The sequence below is a fragment of the Silene latifolia genome, chromosome X (assembly GCF_048544455.1).
Source record: "Silene latifolia isolate original U9 population chromosome X, ASM4854445v1, whole genome shotgun sequence".
Taxonomy (NCBI): Eukaryota; Viridiplantae; Streptophyta; class Magnoliopsida; order Caryophyllales; family Caryophyllaceae; genus Silene; species Silene latifolia.
The window spans coordinates 308,728,896-308,748,972 of NC_133537.1; the positions used below are offsets into that span (position 1 = coordinate 308,728,896).

At 37.1% G+C, this 20,077-nt stretch overlaps 2 protein-coding genes across 2 annotated transcripts; one reads left to right on the top strand and one right to left on the bottom strand.

Moving 5' to 3' along the window:
• Positions 1–3,324: 3,324 nt before the first annotated feature.
• LOC141620494 (uncharacterized) lies at positions 3,325–12,833 on the bottom strand. Its single transcript, XM_074437350.1, has 2 exons — positions 12,543–12,833; positions 3,325–3,636 (listed from the first exon to the last, which is right to left on the bottom strand). Exons 1-2 carry the CDS (start codon positions 12,831–12,833, stop codon positions 3,325–3,327), a joined length of 603 nt encoding a protein of 200 aa, XP_074293451.1.
• Positions 12,834–14,389: 1,556 nt separating this feature from the next.
• LOC141620495 (cytochrome P450 CYP72A219-like) lies at positions 14,390–16,498 on the top strand. The gene is made up of 3 exons (XM_074437351.1): positions 14,390–14,668; positions 15,831–15,839; positions 16,070–16,498. Exons 1-3 carry the CDS (start codon positions 14,390–14,392, stop codon positions 16,496–16,498), a joined length of 717 nt encoding a protein of 238 aa, XP_074293452.1.
• The last annotated feature ends 3,579 nt before the right edge of the window (positions 16,499–20,077 follow it).

Here is a 20,077-nt window from a genome sequence, read left to right on the forward strand (position 1 = left end):
AGTAAGTTTCGGAGCCAACACGATTCGGATACAACATTTGCAACTCCTCTGTATTCAGACTCGGCACTAGACCGTGACAGGGTTGGTTGGCGTTTAGAAGACCACGATATGATATTGTCACCTAGAAAAACACAATAACCAGAGGTGGAGCGGCGTGTATCGGGACAACCACCTCAATCGGCATCTGTGTAGGAGATGAGGTCGGACCCAATCGTACCAAAAAAAAATGCAAACCAAATGAAAAAGTACCTTTGACATACCGGAGAATACGCTTAAGAGCGGTCATGTGGTCAACGGTAGGGACATGCATATGTAAATAGACTTGTTGTACGACATAGGTGATATCGGGTCGGGTGAAAGTAAGGTACTGCAAAGCCCCTGCTAAGCTGCGAAAAAGGGTTGAATCGGGAAATAGAGGGCCTGTACCACTTAACTTAGCCTTTGTATCAACCGGTGTAGCAGACGGTTTACATGAAGCCATACCTGCTCGCTCAAGTATGTCTTCAGCATATTTTTGTTGACATAAGAAGAGACCACCAGAATGACGTGTGACCGCAATCCCAAGAAAGTAACTTAGTGGCCCAAGATCTTTCATAGAAAATTCAGATGCAAGACGCGACATAATAGAAAGGCTAAGAACATCCGACGAGGTCACAAGAATGATGTCGTCAACATAGAGCAATAAGTAAGCAGTGTCGACTCCCTTGTTAAATATAAATAAAGAATGATCACACCGACTGTGAGAAAACCCAATCTTAGCAACATAATCAGCGAAGCATTGGTACCACGCCCGAGGGGCTTGTTTAAGACCGTATAGGGACTTCTTCAAGAGGCAAACAAAGTCGGGATGTGTAGAATCACGAAAACCAATCGGTTGATGCATATAAAATGTTTCCTGTAAATGACCATGTAAGAAAGCATTTTTTACATCAAGTTGGTGTATTTGCCATGATTTAGAAAGAGCAATCCCAAGGACAGTCCGTATTGTTGCCGGCTTTACGACGGGACTAAAAGTCTCATCACAATCCACACCTGCTTTTTGAGACCTGCCATCACAAACGAGTCGGGCTTTATACCGCTCAAAAGAACCGTCAAATTTCTTTTTATGACGAAAAACCCACATACATCGTACAACATTTACTTCACGAGGCCTAGGCACTAAAACCCAAGTCTTATTTTCCATAAGAGCATTATATTCAACGATCATGGCCTTGTTCCAATTCGGGTCGGACAAAGCTATTGTCGGGTTTTTGGGTATAGGCGAGGGTGTGACGATAGCTGAGAGATTCATGGGTTTTTTTTGGTTTGAAAATGCCTTGCATTGCCCTAGTCATCATGGTACGACTAGGAAGAGCAGGAGTGACGGGTTGTAGCGGGGTGGAGGACGACTGGCTAGTGTGAAGTTCATGGCGAGGTTGGGAACTAGGCAGTGGCAGACAGTGTCGAGAAGGCTGGACAGACTGTCGTGGGGAGTGCAGGACAGTAGTTTGGGTGGCACGGGATTTGGGAGAGCGGGTCTGTTGAGGTGAGTGCACCGATGACCGTGGGGAAGTGGTGGGGGAGGGACGCGGCGGATGGCCAGGATGTGGGACAGTCGGGTCTAGGACATGGTCCTCAAATTGATGACGAAACAGAGGAGACATATCATCATTAAGGAAATCGTAGGCTTGCGTATTTGGCTTATTAAGTTCAGCAAACGAAAATTTAGTCTCATCGAATATAACATGAAGGGAGACAATGATTTTGCCACTAGATAAGTCATAGCATTTGTAACCTCGGTGATGGGACGGGTATCCTAAGAAGACACACGGGGTAGAGCGTGGTTGAAGCTTGTGTATTTTTGTGGAAGGGTACAAAGGGTAGCATAAACAACCGAAAACTCTAAGGTGTGCATAGGAAGGATTACGGTGGTAGAGGATTTGTGTCGGAGATTGAAAAGAAAGTTGTTTATGTGGAAGGATATTAAGTAAATAAGTGGCCATTTCAAGAGCATGATGCCAAAAAGAGACGGGTAAGGAAGCATGATGTAACAAAGTACGAATGATATTATTTATTGTGCAAATTTTACGTTCGGATTTTCTATTTTGAGATGAGGTGTGTGGGCACGAAAAACGAAAACGCATGCCATTTTGGTGACAAAAGGCTTGAAATTTGGCGTTATCATATTCGCGTCCATTATCACATTGAAAGCATTTTATGTTCTTTTCAAAATGTGTATGAACGAATTTTGCAAATGACAAAAAAAGGTTACACACTTGTAATTTTTGGCCTATGAGAAAAGTCCACAGATAGTTCGAAAAATACTCCAAAAAAAAGAACATAATATCGATGACCAGCAGTGCTCAAAATAGGGGATGTCCATAAATCGCTATGAATAATATCAAAAGGAAATAAAGTTTGACTACAAGACTCGAGAAATGGTAACTTAACAAACTTCCCAAAAATGCATGACCGACACTTAGAAGAACATTTCCTAGAGCTACAGGAAATAAATTTATTATTACTAAGAGACTCTAAGACTGAAGGGCCCGGGTGTCCCAGACGACTATGCCACAACGCAGGTGTCATCGCGGCAAGAGCGGATGGTGGGGCTTGGGGCTGAGCTACGGACTGAAAAGGGTAGAGGTCACCAGTGCTATCACATCTCTGTATTGGAATCCCCGTCTGTAAGTCCTTCACAGAAAAACCGAGGGGATCAAACTCAACAGATACATTATTATCGATTGTAAAATGACGGACATAAACTAAATTTTTAATAAGTTTTGGGGCATGTAGGACATTCTTTAATTTGAGCGTGGGGTTAGAATTATGGAGAGTAGTATGTCCATAACCACGAATTGGAATGCCCTGGCCATCGCCGACGATAATATTTCGGTCCGTGCTTAATGGAAAATAAGACGAGAGCATACCTTGGGTGTATGTCATATGAGAAGTGGCACCGGTGTCCATATAGAAATTTGGATCAGGAGCATTGAGAGTCATAGTATTAAAAGCTGCGTCAATCTCAGTAGGAACGCAAGAAGGTCCAGTTTGCGCCACATGTGCTTAAGCTGGTCCTCGACCAAGAATACCAAGTTGGCGATTGTAGGGTGGTCTTGCCCACGAGGTAGTAGGATAGGGACATGGTGGTGCTGCCCACTGACCCCAAGGTCCCCAAGGATAATAAGCAGGCCATGAGAGAGCCGCTGGAGAAACAGGAGAGGCAGACGGTGTCGGCGTCGGCTCGGTCTGAGAAGTTGCCGACTGAGGAGAGTTAGATCCACCACTGTTGCCTCCTCCACGGCCACGGTTGGACTTGTTATTACCTTTTTCGGAACCACCGGATCAGTTGTTATTCTTCCGTGAGCTATTGCGACCACCACCTGAATTAGAAGAGTTATCAGAGCGTTGGTCAGAGGAGGAAGAGGCCGAATACAGGGCTGTTCCGGCAGCCGTGGCATGCTTGGACTTGCGGGTTTCTTCAAGAATAAGACGAGACCGGGCTTCATAGAAGTGAGGTAACGGATTACTTTGCTGAAGAATAGTTGCGATTCCGTCATAACTCTCATTTAAACCCGAAATGAGTTGAAGAACAAGACGTTGATTTGTGACCGGGGCTCCAACATTACTAAGTTGTCCGGCTAATTTCTTGAGTTCCTGGCAGTATGCATAAACAGAAGGAAAGTCATCAAGATGAGTTGATGAGAACTGGTGCTCGAGATAAACTGTAGGGTAATATCCGTATAAAACCCTTTAATTATAGGATTATAACGCAAATTTTATATGCAATTTATTGTCATAAACGAAAAACAACAATGAAACGATAAAGACAAGAATTAACCTTCGGTCCTAGTGCAAATTGGCAATGAGAGATCAAAGTAGATCTCCTCCTAAATGATGCACCCAAGATCGTCCGAGAAATGCCCTTGTGCTAGAATGAATCCTCTAATTGCCTTGCAATATTGAGAGGATCGTTTTTGTAAGTTTTCTTTAGATGAGAGATCTAGGTTTAGAGAGGAAAATGCTCTACCAAAACCCTAAAATTTTTGTCAAAAAGAATTAGGTTTCAAAAGAGAGAAAAACCTCTCTTTTGTCCTCACTTGGTCGGCCATGGGCTCTCTTGGGAAGTGGGCTTCCACTTAAACTTTTAGTTTTAGCTCATGGTCTGGTTCGCAAATCGCTAAAATGTATATGACGCGGTTTTGTTATAAATCGTCATCGGTTATCGGCTATTAAAGCATCAACTAATAATACGGATTAGTTGAAATATTAATACATGTCCGACAAAGACGATATTGTATAATTATATTCAATATACATTAATCAAATATAAATCGCTTATATTTAATTTACGAATTAATTGCTTAATTCGCCTTAGCCGTTATTATTTAATCCGTATTAAATAAAATATCTCAACATCACATTTTGACTAATTATTAGTCAAATAACTCGGACTAACTGGTTAGTCAAATTTGGCATCTACATGACTGTATTTTCATACCGTCACATCTCTCAAACGTATCCTATAGGTGTGACTTTTAGGGACCGTTGATCACCGCCATCAGAATGACAATAACGTCAAACTTATCTAGCAAGCCAACCGTTATTGATAAACGTGGACCAACTGATTATGATACAAAAGTATACCCTTTGATCCTTTTAGAGATTTATAAGTCCTTGCACTAACTGTAAAGGACACCAGCCCCAACAAGCTCCCACTTGTCCGTACAAGTGTATGTGCAATGACGTTATCCGCACTAACTGGAGGACACAGCTCCAACAAACTCCCACTTGTCCATACAAGTGTATGTGCGATAACCGATTCTCATATTCATTTAAAATTTCTCCCACTCAATGTAAAACAATTTGCAGATCCGGATCCGCAAAGGTCGTATCTTACAATCGATCCAGTATCAAGAGTGGTTTCCCGACTAGAGAGTAACTTAAGCGATAAAACGAATACGTATTCGAGCATGGCCATGCATTTCGATTCTGACTCCTCGAGTGGCCCCGAAAAATATCGAGTACCGATAAAGGCTGAATATTTCCTTCAACTCGAACTCCTTCCGATCTAAGCACAGCATGAAATGACCCATAAACAATCTACTTGGCCCCCTGTTACGGATGACCGTGAGAAAGAAACCAAAGTCACCCAAAATCTGTCTTAGTCTCAAGAGACAGTCGTTAGTCAAAAGAATCGACTCTTAGGATCACCATGGAGGTCCTATCCACGACCGGGCACCGAATGTTATAAAACATTTAGGACTCCACGTTGATGTCACAATTGTGTCCTACGAGATATCCGTATAACCCGCTTCTGTGATTGGTCAGTCAACCTGTTGACTTATGGCTCGTTGAACCCACCATCAACCAACGTCACAAAATAATTACCTTGAGTTATCAGCTCACGTGGGCAATTAAGGACCAAAAATATAATGTTTGTTCAGTTCACTTTGTGGTGTTCAAAATTTGTCGTACAAATCCACATGAAAAACAAAATATATAAAATATCAAAACAATGATGTCGTATAGAGTACAAAAGAGAATGAATCTAATCCATAAAAGAGTACTACAACTTAGGAACACGTTTAATTCCCATGGAATTAACATGCCCTTCATGCTTATCTTGTCGTAATGGTTTAGTGAGAGGATCTGCTATGTTATCATCTGTAGCAATCTTTTCTATCACTACTTCCTTTTGCTCCACGTAATCTCGGATTAGATGAGCTTTCCGTTGTACATGTCTAGACTTGTTGCTAGACTTTGGTTCCTTAGCTTGGAAGATGGCACCTCTATTGTCGCAATAGATGGTGATCGGGTCATTCGAACTAGGCACTACAGATAGTCCATGTAAGAATTGACGCATCCATATCGCTTCCTTTGTAGCTCCGGACGGCATAGTACTCGGACTCGGTCGTAGAATCTGTAACACTTTGTTTGGAACTCTTCTAGCTGACTGCAGCGCCATTAAGAGTAAAAACGAATCCAGACTGAGATTTCGAGTCATCACGATCCGTTTGGAAGCTAGCATCTGCGTAACCGGTTGCGCATAGCTTTTGTTCGCCTCCATAAGTCAATGCCCAATCTTTAGTCCTCCGTAGGTACTTAAGAATTTTCTTGACAGCCATCCAATGTGATTCACCTGGATGCTATTGGAATCGACTTGTCATACTCAATGCATATGCCACGTCCGGACGTGTGCATATCATGGCATACATGATTGATCCTATAGCCGAGGCATAAGGAATCCGTGTCATGCGCTCTTTCTCTTCCGGTGTCTCTGGTGACTGAGACTTGCTCAAATGCACCCCTGGAGCCATAGGAAGAAACCCCTTCTTGGAGTTAGTCATGCTGAATCTCTCTAGGACTTTGTCTATGTAAGACTCTGATCGAGAGATAACATCCGTCGTGATCTATCTCGATAGATACGGATGCCCGGAATTCTTTGTGCCTCACCCGGATCTTTCATCCTGGAAATGGTTTTTCAACCATACTTTCACCGAAGTTAAGAGAGGTATGTCATTCCCAATCAGGAGTATGTCATCGACATACAATATTAGGAAGACAATCTTGCTCCCACTCGACTTGATATAAAGACATGGTTCCTCGACGGATCGAGTAAACCCATTTTCTTTAATCACTTGGTCGAAGCGATGATTCCAACTCCGAGATGCTTGTTTAAGTCCATAAATGGAACGCTTAAGCTTGCACACTTTCTTAGGATGTTCTGGATCGACGAAACCTTCGGGTTGTACCATGTACAACTCTTCCTCCAAAAAGCCGTTTAAGAAGGCGGTTTTCACATCCATTTGCCAAATTTCATAGTCATGAAAAGCGGCAATCGCTAAGATAATCCGAATGGAACGCAACATGACTACGGGTGCAAAAATTTCATCGTAGTGCAAACCTGGCACTTGGGTGAAACCTTTAGCAACTAGTCGTGCTTTATAGATATCTTGTTGACCTTCCACAGAATGCTTTATCTTGTAAAGCCATTTGCATTGAAGGGGACGAACCTTAGCAGGTAAGTCAACAAGATCCCATACGTTGTTCTCATACATAGAGTCCATCTCGGATTGCATGGCCTCAAGCCATAGCTTTGAGTCAGAACTAGTCATGGCACCTTTATAGGTTGCGGGTTCACTACTCGTTAAGAGTAGAACGTCATCTATGTCATGTTCCTCGACCATACCAATGTATGTCATGCGGAGGAATAGAGACTCTTCCCGACCTCCTAGGTTCCTCAGGAATATTAACCGCAGCCGGGATTGAAGGGATTGGTTCCTCCAATGGTTGCTCGGTATTTGGTTCTGGAATCTCCGACAGGTCGAAGGTTCTATCACTCTTTGCATTCTCGAGAAATTCCTTCTCTAAGAATGTCGCACTAGCCGCAACAAAAACACGTTGTTCGGTTGGCGAATAAAAGTAATGACCAAGTGTTCCTTTAGGATAACCTATAAAGTATGTCTTGACCGATCGCGGGCCGAGCTTATCCTCGTATCTCCACTTGACATAAGCCTCGCAGCCCCAAACCCGTATAAAGGACAAGTTAGGGACCGTTCCCTTCTATAGTTCATATGGAGTCTTGTCAATGACTTTAGACGGACTTGGTTAAGTATTAGAGCGGTGACAAAGAGCATAACCCCACAATGAGTCGGAAACACGGTGTGACTCATCATGGATCGAACCATATCAAGTAGTGTTCGATTTCTCCGTTCGGACACACCATTCAATTGAGGTGTTCCAGGTGGAGTTAACTGTAGGGCAATCCCACAGTCCTTTAGGTGTTGATCAAACGCGTGAGAAAGATACTCGCCACCACGATCCGAACGCAGTGTTTTAATCTTTCTACCCAATAGGTTCTGTACCCTATTCTGGTATTCCTTGAATTTCTCAAAGGATTCACTTTTGTGCTTCATTAAGTAGACATAGCCATATCTACTTAAATCGTCCGTGAAAGTGATGAAATACCTATAGCCTTCTCGTGCGGTAATTGACATAGGTCCACATACATCCGTGTGTATGAGTCATAATAGGTCAGCAGCGCGCATTCCAACACCTTTGAAGGAAATTCGAGTCATCTTACCGATGAGACATGATTCACACGTGCCAAATGATTGAAAATCAAAGGCCGAGATAGCTCCATTCTTGATGAGCTGTTTTACGCGTTTCTCATTAATGTGTCCCATACGCAGCGTGCCATAGATACGTTTGATCTTTGTCACCAACCTTTAACTTTTTATTCATTACGTGTAATATTTCGGTGGTCTGATCTAAAACATAAATTCCGTTCATGGAGACTGCCTTGCCATAAATCATATCGTGTAATGAGAAAATGCAAGTATTATTCTCTATTACAAATGAAAATCCAAGTTTGTCAAGTGCGTAAACCGAAATAATGTTTTTGGAAAGACTGGGTACATAATAGCGATTATATAAAAATAACTCAAATCCGCTAGGAAGTCTGGATCACATATGTTCCCCTTGAGACGGCAGCCACTCGTGCTCCATTCCCAACACGCAGGTCCACCTCACCCTTTACGAGGGGTTCGATGTTTCGGAGCCCCTGCACATGATTACACAGATGAGAACCACAACCAGTATCAAGTACCCAAGTTCCGTAACTTGCATGGTTAATCTCAATCATATGAATAAAAGTAGAAGAGGATGAAGACATACCAAACGGGTTTAACGCGACTGCCTTTAAGTCCTCATGATAAACAGGACATGTACGCCTCCAATGCCCAGTCTTGTGGCAATGATGGCATTCCATGTTTTCATTCTTGCTCTTTGTCGCGCCTGATGAGGTGCTCGACTCACCAGGCCCACTCTTACCTCGGACTCGACTTCTTGAACTTCGGTTTACCTCGCTAGGTTTGCTCGAGCTTTGCCCTTACCCTTTCCCTTGTTTGTTACAACGAGAACATCCTGTTTCAAGCTCCCACTGAACTTCATGTCCTTCTCGGTTTGTACGAGAAGGGAGTGCAGTTCATGGGGACTTTTCTTCAAATCATTCATATAGTAATTCGCTCTAAAGAGCGCAAAACCATCGTGGAGTGAATGAAGCATGCGGTCAATCACGATGTTCTCGCTGATTTTACAATCAAGCGTCTCCAGTTTCTCGACATTCTCAATCATGCTGAGAATGTGTGGGCTAACCGGTTGGCCTTTCTGGAGTCTCGCATCAAAGAAGCGAGTGGTATGCTCATAGGTCACGATTCTCGGTGCTTTCGAGAATTCCTTGGTGAGCGTGGTGAAAATCTTGTTTGCACCTTGGGCTATGAAGCGTTTCTGCAAATTGGATTCCATTGCAAAAATGAGTACGTTTTTAATCGCACCCGCTTCCATGACGAAGTCGCTATACGTGGAGACCTCGTTAACTCGAGCCGTGGGACCTGGGGCTGGCGGGAGGGGCTCAGTTAGATACTTGAGCTTCCCGTCAGCAGTGGCAGCATTCCGTAATGCCGCCTCCCAGTCCGCGAAGTTTGATCCATCATTCTTCAGTCTAGTAGACTGATTCATCTGATTCATGAAGATCCGAAGCCAGGACTCACGGTCCAATGTGGCACTTGGCATTGGGTCATCGAGGATGCCAGCCATTAAGTTATTAGCAGTTTAAAATGCGTGTTCTACACTGAAAAAGAAAAACAAAAACGAAATAAGCAACTCATCGAGGTGATTTAAGTCTATTTAAAATTCATTTTAATCGTGTAGACTCATTGCACTTGCATAATTGATCTCCCTCAAGAATAATACAAGTGATCCCAAGACTCAATTTCCGTAAATTGATAAGCCAACTGTTTAGCTAATTCTTTCGTAAGAACTCTTGGTCGATAGATTTCCGTAAATCCTATCTATAGTCCACCATAATCACAGGATCGTACGAGTGATCATAGTGTTGAGATAAAATAGGTCAATCGGTTCCAACTTACCCGACGTAGAAGGGGTCATATTATGCCTACCGACGAAGAAGGGATTCATTGGAGTTTGACCTATAAAGACCGTTCTCAATTTTTGTTTATACGAGAAAGATCCCATCAACTAAGTTTCAATTCATTTTAAGTGAACGAATAACTAGCAACTGCGTGAATGAATTAATTAAGATGATGGCTTAAATCGTGTGACATAAGAATGTCATAGAAAACTAACGCGTGACCTCTACATGAGTCAGTTTTCATGCAAAAATTAGGTGGTTTGGTTTTTAGGCGGAAAATGATGCATACTATCGTTACATGAAAATAAATAAAAGAATGCAATACGTAAATAAAATTCCTAGTGTGGCCTATCCTAGTAAAAAGAACATAATACAACTTTGGAATCCACCGTTGGACCCGAAAAGCTTGTCTTGATGTTCCATCTTTATCCATGCAGCGGGAGTGAGCATCCGATCTCCTTCTTTAGTCTTCTCAAAATTACAATTAAAATTTACAAAATATAAACCTATTTACATTCTAAATAAAAACTGTAATTAAAAGAAATAAAAAAAAGGGAGATACGAGATCTCAAAATACAACCAAGACCGTGTTCCATCATTACGGTAACACGTTCTACTAAGGCCACACTAAGTTACAACCGTTTGCAAAATTAAATAAATACGTAATTAAAAGCATTCAAAGTAATCAAAAACGATAAATAAAATGCATCAACTAAATTAAATTTATTCGTGACATAATTCCGTAATTATGTTAAATTATCCAAACCACCTTTTAACAATTAAAATTATGTGACAAAACCGCTTCATCAACTAAATTTTAATTCATGATAATCCGTTACTTTAAATCGTTTTAAAGTAACTAAATTGTTCGTGGGTGAACCGTTTCACTATCAAGCGAGTGCATAAATCCGTATCATGCAATAATTGGCCGAAAAAAAAAAACAAAACAAATTTTTTTTTTTTTCTTTCACTGCTGGGCGTGAACAGTACCCAGAAAAAAATTTTTTTTTTTTTTATTTTATGCTGAAATGCCGAGAGCCTCAAAAGGCCAAAAAAAAAAAATAAACGGCTCAAATCGTGAGCAACAAAAGGTCAAAACAAAACGATTTGTTAAAACCCAATTGCAATTTAATCTAATCTGTATAGAAATGAAATTACAATTGAAACAACTTTAACATATTGCAATAATTATCGATTAAAATTACAATATGCAAAGAACGATTGAAGACAAAAGATCGAATGATCTATCAAAATTTTGTGTGGCACGCAAATCTATACAAAAAAACAGAAAAACAGGCCGTGTCAACAAAGGCCACACGGTTTTTCCAAAAAAAAATGCCGAGACAAAAAAAAAAATTTTTTATTGTGCCGCACTAAATTTTATGCAAACATTTTGATGGATCTTTAACATATTGCAATGAATATCGATTAGAAAACAATATGCAAAGATCAAAACGAAAACAAGACGAACAACAACCAATACCGTGTATACTTGACACGGTTCCCAAGACAGAAAAAAAAAACGCAACATATAAAAAAAATTCTGCCGAGATGAAGAAATGGCTGCCGTGACAAAAATTAGAGAAAAATCCATCGCTTCAAAATTCGTTTGATGAAAATCACATAGAAAAATTTACGTGGCCTCGCTCTGATACCACTTGTAGGGTAATATCCGTATAAAACCCTTTAATTATAGGATTATAACGCAAATTTTATATGCAATTTATTGTCATAAACGAAAAACAACAATGAAACGATAAAGACAAGAATTAACCTTCGGTCCTAGTGCATATTGGCAATGAGAGATCAAAGTAGATCTCCTCCTAAATGATGCACCCAAGATCATCCGAGAAATGCCCTTGTGCTAGAATGAATCCTCTAATTGCCTTGCAATATTAAGAGGATCGTTTTTGTGAGTTTTCTTTAGATGAGAGATCTAGGTTTAGAGAGGAAAATGCTCTACCAAAACCCTAAAATTTTTGTCAAAAAGAATTAGGTTTCAAAAGAGAGAAAAACCTCTCTTTTGTCCTCACTTGGCCGGCCATGGGCTCTCTTGGGAAGTGGGCTTCCACTTCCTTTTAGTTTTAGCTCATGGTCTGGTTCGCAAATCGCTAAAATGTATATGACGCGGTTTTGTTATAAATCGTCATCGGTTATCGGCTATTAAAGCATCAACTAATAATACGGATTAGTTGAAATATTAATACATGTCCGACAAAGACGATATTGTATAATTATATTCAATATACATTAATCAAATATAAATCGCTTATATTTAATTTACGAATTAATTGCTTAATTCGCCTTAGCCGTTATTATTTAATCCGTATTAAATAAAATATCTCAACATCACATTTTGACTAATTATTAGTCAAATAACTCGGACTAACTGGTTAGTCAAATTTGGCATCTACATGACTGTATTTTCATACCGTCACATCTCTCAAACGTATCCTATAGGTGTGACTTTTAGGGACCAGTTGATCACCGCCATCTGTATGACAATAACGTCAAACTTATCTAGCAAGCCAACCGTTATTGATAAACGTGGACCAACTGATTATGATACAAAAGTATACCCTTTGATCCTTTTAGAGATTTATAAGTCCTTGCACTAACTGTAAAGGACACCAGCCCCAACATAAACAGCACGGGAGTGTTTATTATCTTGGAAGAGGCCTTCCAAACGCTCCCAAGCATCCTTTGCCGTTTGTTTCGGCTCCAGTATAGTGTGTAGAAGATCGGTGGAAATCGTGCTATAAATCCATTGACGGACTAAAGCGTCAAGGCGGGACCAAAGTGCTTTCTCAGCAGTCGAAAGAGTTGTATCGACGGCGGAGGTAAGATGGTCATGTACCATATACGCTTGACAATGATTCTCGAAAAGAGTTGCCCATGTAGCATATTCACCATTTTCCATTTCTAAAGTAACAGGGAAAAGGTTTTTGATGTTGGTAATAGAGAGAGCAGGATGTAGGGAAGCCATGAGGAAGAAAAAAAAAGAAGAGAAGGAGAGAGGTGTTTATGCGTGAGGCAGAGAAAGCACGAAAAAAGTCTATACCATAAAGGAATTAGATGCTTGGCTTTATTGAATAAAGTATTGAATAAAGTACAAAGATATATATACAATTCTGAGTGCTAACTAACTAGAAGTAAGTGTCCTATTCACATACTATTCTTTAGGAGACCAATATGGGATATTATTGACTATTACTAAGTCTACTCCTAAGATTGAGGGCACGGTTATTAGTTTACAACTAATACAAAATAATACATATTCTATCAGATATTGTGCTTTGATCAATATTAGTAGCATGAGTACTCAAAATACTAAGATTGAAACGAAAAATTATAAAAAAAAAAAAGATTAAAATTGAAGAGGAATATTTTTTTTAACGTACAATTTTATCAAGAAATCAAACATTCCCATAAAAATAATACATTTTTTGATTGGTTGGAAATGAACGAAGAATTACTAAGTCATCTTATATCAAATATTGAATTTTTGCTCTTCCCAAAATTTTTACTGCTTTTTAATGCATATAAAATGAAACCGTGGATCATAAATAAATTCACTTTTTTTTTCAAATTGTTATGAAATTGATAATTTTAGCAAAAATAAAGACATGAATAGAATGAAAAAATAAAAGGTATTTCTACATGATAACCCTGTATTTTTTTTTTTTAATTCTAGCTGGTAACCCTGAACATATAAAAAAGATAAGCAATAAAAAACACAGAGTCACTACGTAGAATAACCCAAAAAAAAAACACACTTTTACATCTAGAATATTAAATGAAAAACACCAATGCATGTAAAACTTAATTAGGAAATGTACGTTCTAGAAATTTCATGTATGTTCGTGAATGTAGTTAAACAACATTTCCACCATTATAAATAAAGATTATGCATTCGGAAAGGTGGAGTCCGAACAATACCAATGAGCTTCTAAGCTTCTACTTTTATTCATGAGATTGCTCCTACTAGTCTCCTCACATATCATGTAATATCATACACATTGAACATTTAAATAAAACCATCCATGTTGATAGCATCTTATTCATTAACTTCCGCTTCCAAAATTCAAACACTAGTAGTATAGTAAAGGGGTCAACATGGGTTGTCACCATGAGATTTCTTCTGAAAATACTAGTTAAAAGTTTATGATTTTTCTCCAAGTAAGTTTTACAGTATATGTATTACCAACTATAAAAAATTTAACTATATTTTCAGCTCCTTAATTTCAAACCTTGACGTTACTAGTGTCAATCTCTAAGTTATCAAACGAACTCTTAACATTATCATAAATTTTTAGAATTTTATATATACTTGAATAGTTTTATTATGGTTAATATTTGGGTAATATTGCATGCTCATATAGGTATATACCAACAAAGAGGAATAAGAGGATTAAAGACAAGAACGCATTAATAGAAAGTCTAATGAAAAAACTTATTGACAAAAAGGAGAGGACAATGAGGGAGGGAAGAGGAAGCATTGATGACTTGTTGGGGATTTTGATAGCATCTTCAAAGAAAAGAGAGGGTAATAAATATACTATTAATTATCAAGAACTACTTAATGACTGCAAGTTATTCCTTTTTAGTGGACACGAGACAACGTCTACGCTTTTAGCATGGACAATACTTTTGTTAAGTAAGCATCAAGATTGGCAAACTCGGGCTCGTCAAGAAATTCTTGCAACATTTGGCATGAACCCTCCTGATTACGATGGTTTACATCGTTTAAAGATAGTAAGTCGATTTAATTCCCTTAACTCCAACGTTGTTGTCCTTTTTGTTTTGTATGATGAGCAACAACGATAGTGAAGTACTCCGTATAAAAATATTGGGTAATTAAATTTACGGCCTAAAATATAGTTATTTGACATTCACAATATCATTGTTGTGATACCCATTATATTTTAAAATTTTGGATTTTATTTCAGGTTAGGGTAAATATATAAACACTACCAACTTTAGTCCTCTTTTTAATAATGAATATCAACATAATCAATAATTAATAATCAGTACCAAAATATTGATTTTTTCTACGATAGGTACAAAGTTGTCTTTTTACTCTAATTTTTTTTCCTACTTTATAGGTGCTTTCATCTAAAAGAGATATTTTGGAAATGGGTGAGTGAAATTTGTACTTAAATGATAGCTTTTTTGGACTCTATCGAGTAGGTTAAGATGAAATTTTCAGGCGACTTGGTACCTATCGTATAAAAAATTAATATTTTGATACTAATTATTAATTATATTGGTATTGATTATGAAAAAATTTCCTTATATTGGTACTGTATATCAATTACCTCATACATATTCAACATTCACAATATATGTCACGCAATATACCTAGTGATTTAAATATCTTAATCACAAAATGAAACTACTTTTAAATTTTTTCATGGAAGCCTATGCTATCTATGTGCCCAAGATTGTTAGACTATGCTAAAAAAATGAACGATTCGTGATCAATTTATTTACTTGGGTGAAATATTATATGAGAGTCTTATAGAAAACACAAAACGTGTAAAAAACAATGTTAAAAAGTTAAACAATAGTCACAGATCAGAAGTAGAAGAAACTGTTCTACGAGTAATAATCAATAAGAAGTATGACATTTGTTATGAAACATTATTTTCATATATGTCTATGTTAATTTTTCTTTTTTTTTTCTTACTCAACAATTTAATAATTGGGGAAGGGTGGAAGCCGCCCAAGTCTTAACGCTTATATTAATCATGGTAATCATCCAAACGAGAATGCCTCAATCATATTTTACTATGTTATGGTATGGTATGATTCGTAACCATGCACACATAGTGCACATGAAATTAGAACGGTTAATTATCTAAAATTCATTCATATGGATTCATCTGATTTGATTGTACTTCTACTCGTTGTACAGTTAGGACAGGTAAGGTTAATATAGTAGAGTAGATATTTCTATCACAAATTACATGTCTTTTTAATTTTTGTGACAACTAGCTCATTTTAGGTTATATGTTTTATTTAATAAAAGAGTACGTGTCATTGACCATATTATACAATCGTAACAGACTTAGTAAAAATTCTAATTATATTATGAGTTTACATTTCTAATCACAATATTACTCGCCACTCAATGGACACTATATTTTGAAACAGATGAAGATGGTCCTAAATGAAGTGTTGCGGTTGTATCCTCCAATACCAACTCTGACTCGAGTGATAAGAGGCGATGATACAACATTAGGAAACTTATACATACCAAAGGGTACGATAGTGAATTTATCTGTAATCCATGCTCATCATAATCCCAAATATTGGGGAAATGATGCCAAAGAATTCAACCCCGAGAGATTTTCTGAAGGTATTGGAAAAGCAACTAACGGTAACATGTCATTCTTTCCATTTGGTGGCGGCCCACGCATTTGCATTGGACAAAATTTGGCACTTGTTGAATCTAAGATGGCCTTGTCAATCATTTTGCAAAGGTTTGCATTTGAGCTCTCACCATCATATGTTCATGCTCCTACTAGTGTTATTACTCTTAAGCCCCAACATGGTGCTCATGTTATTTTACACCATGTGTAATGTGGCGTAGCTTGACTCATATTTTGTAAGGATTTTCCTCATAGATATATGTTGAGGATGGACAAAAAAAATTATAAGTATGGACTTCTAATAAGAAATTTATGATAGCTTATAATTTATGATCAACATCAAGCTGAAGCAATGTTCATTTGATATATGTACTTTACATATCGTATGAGGTATATCTACGGAATGGCATACCCTAGGTCGTGATAGTGGGTTTCGTATTTGACATTGCACGTCGATCTTTATCTATCAATTTCGCTTTTTTTAAGAGTAAATATAGTAACTATGTAACACCCCAGCCCAAACCATGGGTCGGGAGCGGTCACTCACGGTAGCTCGTCAGGCTGTGTACGTGGCCCACATATCAACACGGGTCCTTTATAGCGCATTTTGTCCTCACTCATGCGCATCTCGGGAACCTTCCCAGGAGGTCACCCATCCTAAGACTATTCCCAGTCAAGCACGCTTAACTTTGGAGTTCTTTCGAATGGATGACCATAAAAGAAAGTGCACTTTGTTGAAATGAGTAGTACTTTCAATCCCTTTAAGCACTAGTCAGATTTTAAGCCAATCAATGGACCTCTTTAAGGGGTTACTCCACCCGAATATCGTCTTCGGTTCAGTGGAGTATTACAAACTACCTCATCTATTTTAGTAAATTTTTTATGTCTCATATTCACATAATGTCCAAATATGAAATAATTGTACAAATTAACTCTATTTCCTCACACTATTTTACTTTTTTAAGGTGTACTTAAGATTTTAATTAGGACACTATCTTCTAATCTTAGACAGTAAAAGCAAGTCGTATAAGAAAGGAGGAAGCATTGGTTGAGGTTTAAAAACCTGGATTTAATTTTTATTAAATGGTTTAAAAACCCGGATTTTAATTAGGACTCTATTTGCTCATTTGTTTTAGTAAATTGTTTATATCTCATACTACACGTTATTAATTTTTCATATTATAATAAAGATCGATTAAAAATTGAAAGGAAAAACTAAACAAAAGAATTGAGTAAAGTCATAAAATGCGTATTTTAATGAATCTTTTTAGCAGAAAACTAATGATTTCAATTTATAAATTTTCTCAAATAATTTTTTTGTCACGAAATTAATAATATCAGTTGATAATTTTTTTATATGAATTAAGTACGTGGTAAGGTTTTTCTATACAAAACTAATATATCAATTTATAGGTTTTTCATATACGAATTTTTAGATTTATATCAGTTTTTTTTAATTAAAGATTATAATTTAATTAAAAAAATATCACAATGATTAAAAGATTATATATTAATTAAAAGATAACAACTTAATAAAAACAAAGTAATATTTCTTTCTTTAATCAGATTCCTTTTGGGGGGAAATTACTGAGAATTTTTATTGTTTTGTTAGTATATAAGAGATTCTTTTAGTAGTAAGAGATTATATCATCTACTTTTTGTACCACTCACTCTCCTTCTGCAACACCCATTTCTGCTTTTAGGGCAGTTAATGTATTATACAACTGATTATATATACAACTTATTTTCTCTCTTATTTTACTCTCTCATCTTATATTTCTTACACTTCATCTTCACTTTCCTCCAACTCGAGGTTTACCATTTCTTAAAGATTAACTCATTTTTTCCACATTGAATAAGTTTTCTCTTCCTATTTTTTTGACCCCACAATACATCACCCCATTTTTTCACTACAATACTGAATAAGTTATTTCAAAAACCAATACGTAATTTTATTGTTGCAGAATAAAAACTAATCCTACGTATGCATATTTGTGAACTGAAATCTGTAAATTAAGTAGCTTTAACCAAATTATATATTAAAATTTGAAAAATTTAGAGGTAAGTTAATGAGAAATTTTAGTAAGAAAAATACCACAAGGACTTGGGTAAGCCGGTGTTAATACAAATTTATCGTAAAACATGATCTTTAGCAGTAAATATTATCCACATATAGAGTTATATTTGGACCCATTTTACAATTATATTAAAGTAAAACCGTCTTACATAAGAGTAACTCGAAAAATATATCGATATTGGACTCTATTTATACATCGGGAAAAAGTAAAATTTATCTAAATTAACTTTACCAAAATACCTTGATAAAAAAATGCACAGCCTATAAATAGTTGTAGAAAATGTTTAATGTAAAATATTACTCATATATAAGAAAAGGAAGGAAAAACAATGAAGAAAACAAATGATGATAGGGATGACGAGTTATAAAACGTATTGGTACAATAATATAGGTCTGGTCAAATTAAATTTGATTTAAAAACTGTTTAGAGTCTTAAATTATGATGGAAAATAATTTTATTAAAATTTGCATTTGTGTAATATATAAATAAACCGTAAGAGACATTGGGTAATACTTGACCCAAAAGCAAAAAATATGACCCCTACACGAACTTAGTAACTCAAACCCATAAACTTTTAATTTAAAACATAAAGTTTTCAAACTAAATTCAGTAGTTATTAAACTAAAATCTCACTTAACGTAAATAAAACATTACTCATTTTTTTATTAATAAAAAAGCAAAATTAAAAGCCTTGAGTTTTCATCTAATCATGTGAAGGTTTCAAATTAATATAGTGAGTTTTGAACTTAAAACATTAAGATATTAAAATATGTATATGGGGGAGTAAAAACATTCAATTGAGCATAAATCACAACCTATAATTTTCAACATAAAACATAAAGTTTTTCATTTAAAAGCACAAGTATTCATCTTTACAAACTGAACTTTAAAATCAAATACGAAACTAGTCGTCGGTTGTTGGCATCGAGGAGCCGTCGGCAATGCTTATCGGGATCTTGAGCTTTGAGTTTTAATTGATTGATGTAGGGGGAGAACAAAAGGGCCAAAAGAAGGTGATGGGAACATCAACCGTGATGGGGGATGAAGAAGTGGCGTTTTTGTGGCCGTAGAGGAGGAGGTGGTGGTGAGGATGCGGGCGGCACCGGAGATGGCGTAGTCAGGCGCGTCTAACCCATGGCGCCCTATGTGCAATGGCACTAGGCCTCAAAATTTTGGGGCCCAAATCTTCCCATTCTCATATAATCAGTCATATGACTAAAAAAAAGTAATGGAGCAGATTTGCAGAAACCACGGGTGATTATTGCATTTCCCAAATCTCAATACAATCTCTTTCCTCAAATAATTAATCCTTCCCCAATTAATTAATTTTCTTCCCCAAATAATTAAGTTTGCTCTTTAATCTTCCCTTCAAACGTTTTATTGTAATCTTTAAATGACCATCTCTATATCAATTCTTCACAAATCACTCTAAATTTACAATTAGAATGTGATTAAAATAAAAACTTTGCAACAATTATTTTCAATCATCTATTAAAATCCCAGATTTACACTTGAGTTTCAAAGAGATCGAAATAGGTAATTTTTCTTCTTAATTTTAATGAATTTCTTATTTCAATACGGTATTCATAATTATTGAGTAACATTATAAGGCTGAGCCATTTTTATTTTAAATTTGAACGATTTTGATCTAAAAAAAGTTTAAATTTGAATTTACCTAATAAAAGCTCACGAGCATATGTATGTATATGTAT

Bases quoted from the DNA above. Each gene is read 5' to 3' on its own strand.
- LOC141620494 (XM_074437350.1), bottom strand. From the start codon at position 12,833: ATGGAAAATGGTGAATATGCTACATGGGCAACTCTTTTCGAGAATCAT. The intron at 3,637-12,542 runs GTCCTTTACAGT...GCATACTGCCAG, and splicing joins CTGTTTATGTTGGGGCTGGT to GAACTCAAGAAATTAGCCGG.
- LOC141620495 (XM_074437351.1), top strand. From the start codon at position 14,390: ATGAGGGAGGGAAGAGGAAGCATTGATGACTTGTTGGGGATTTTGATA.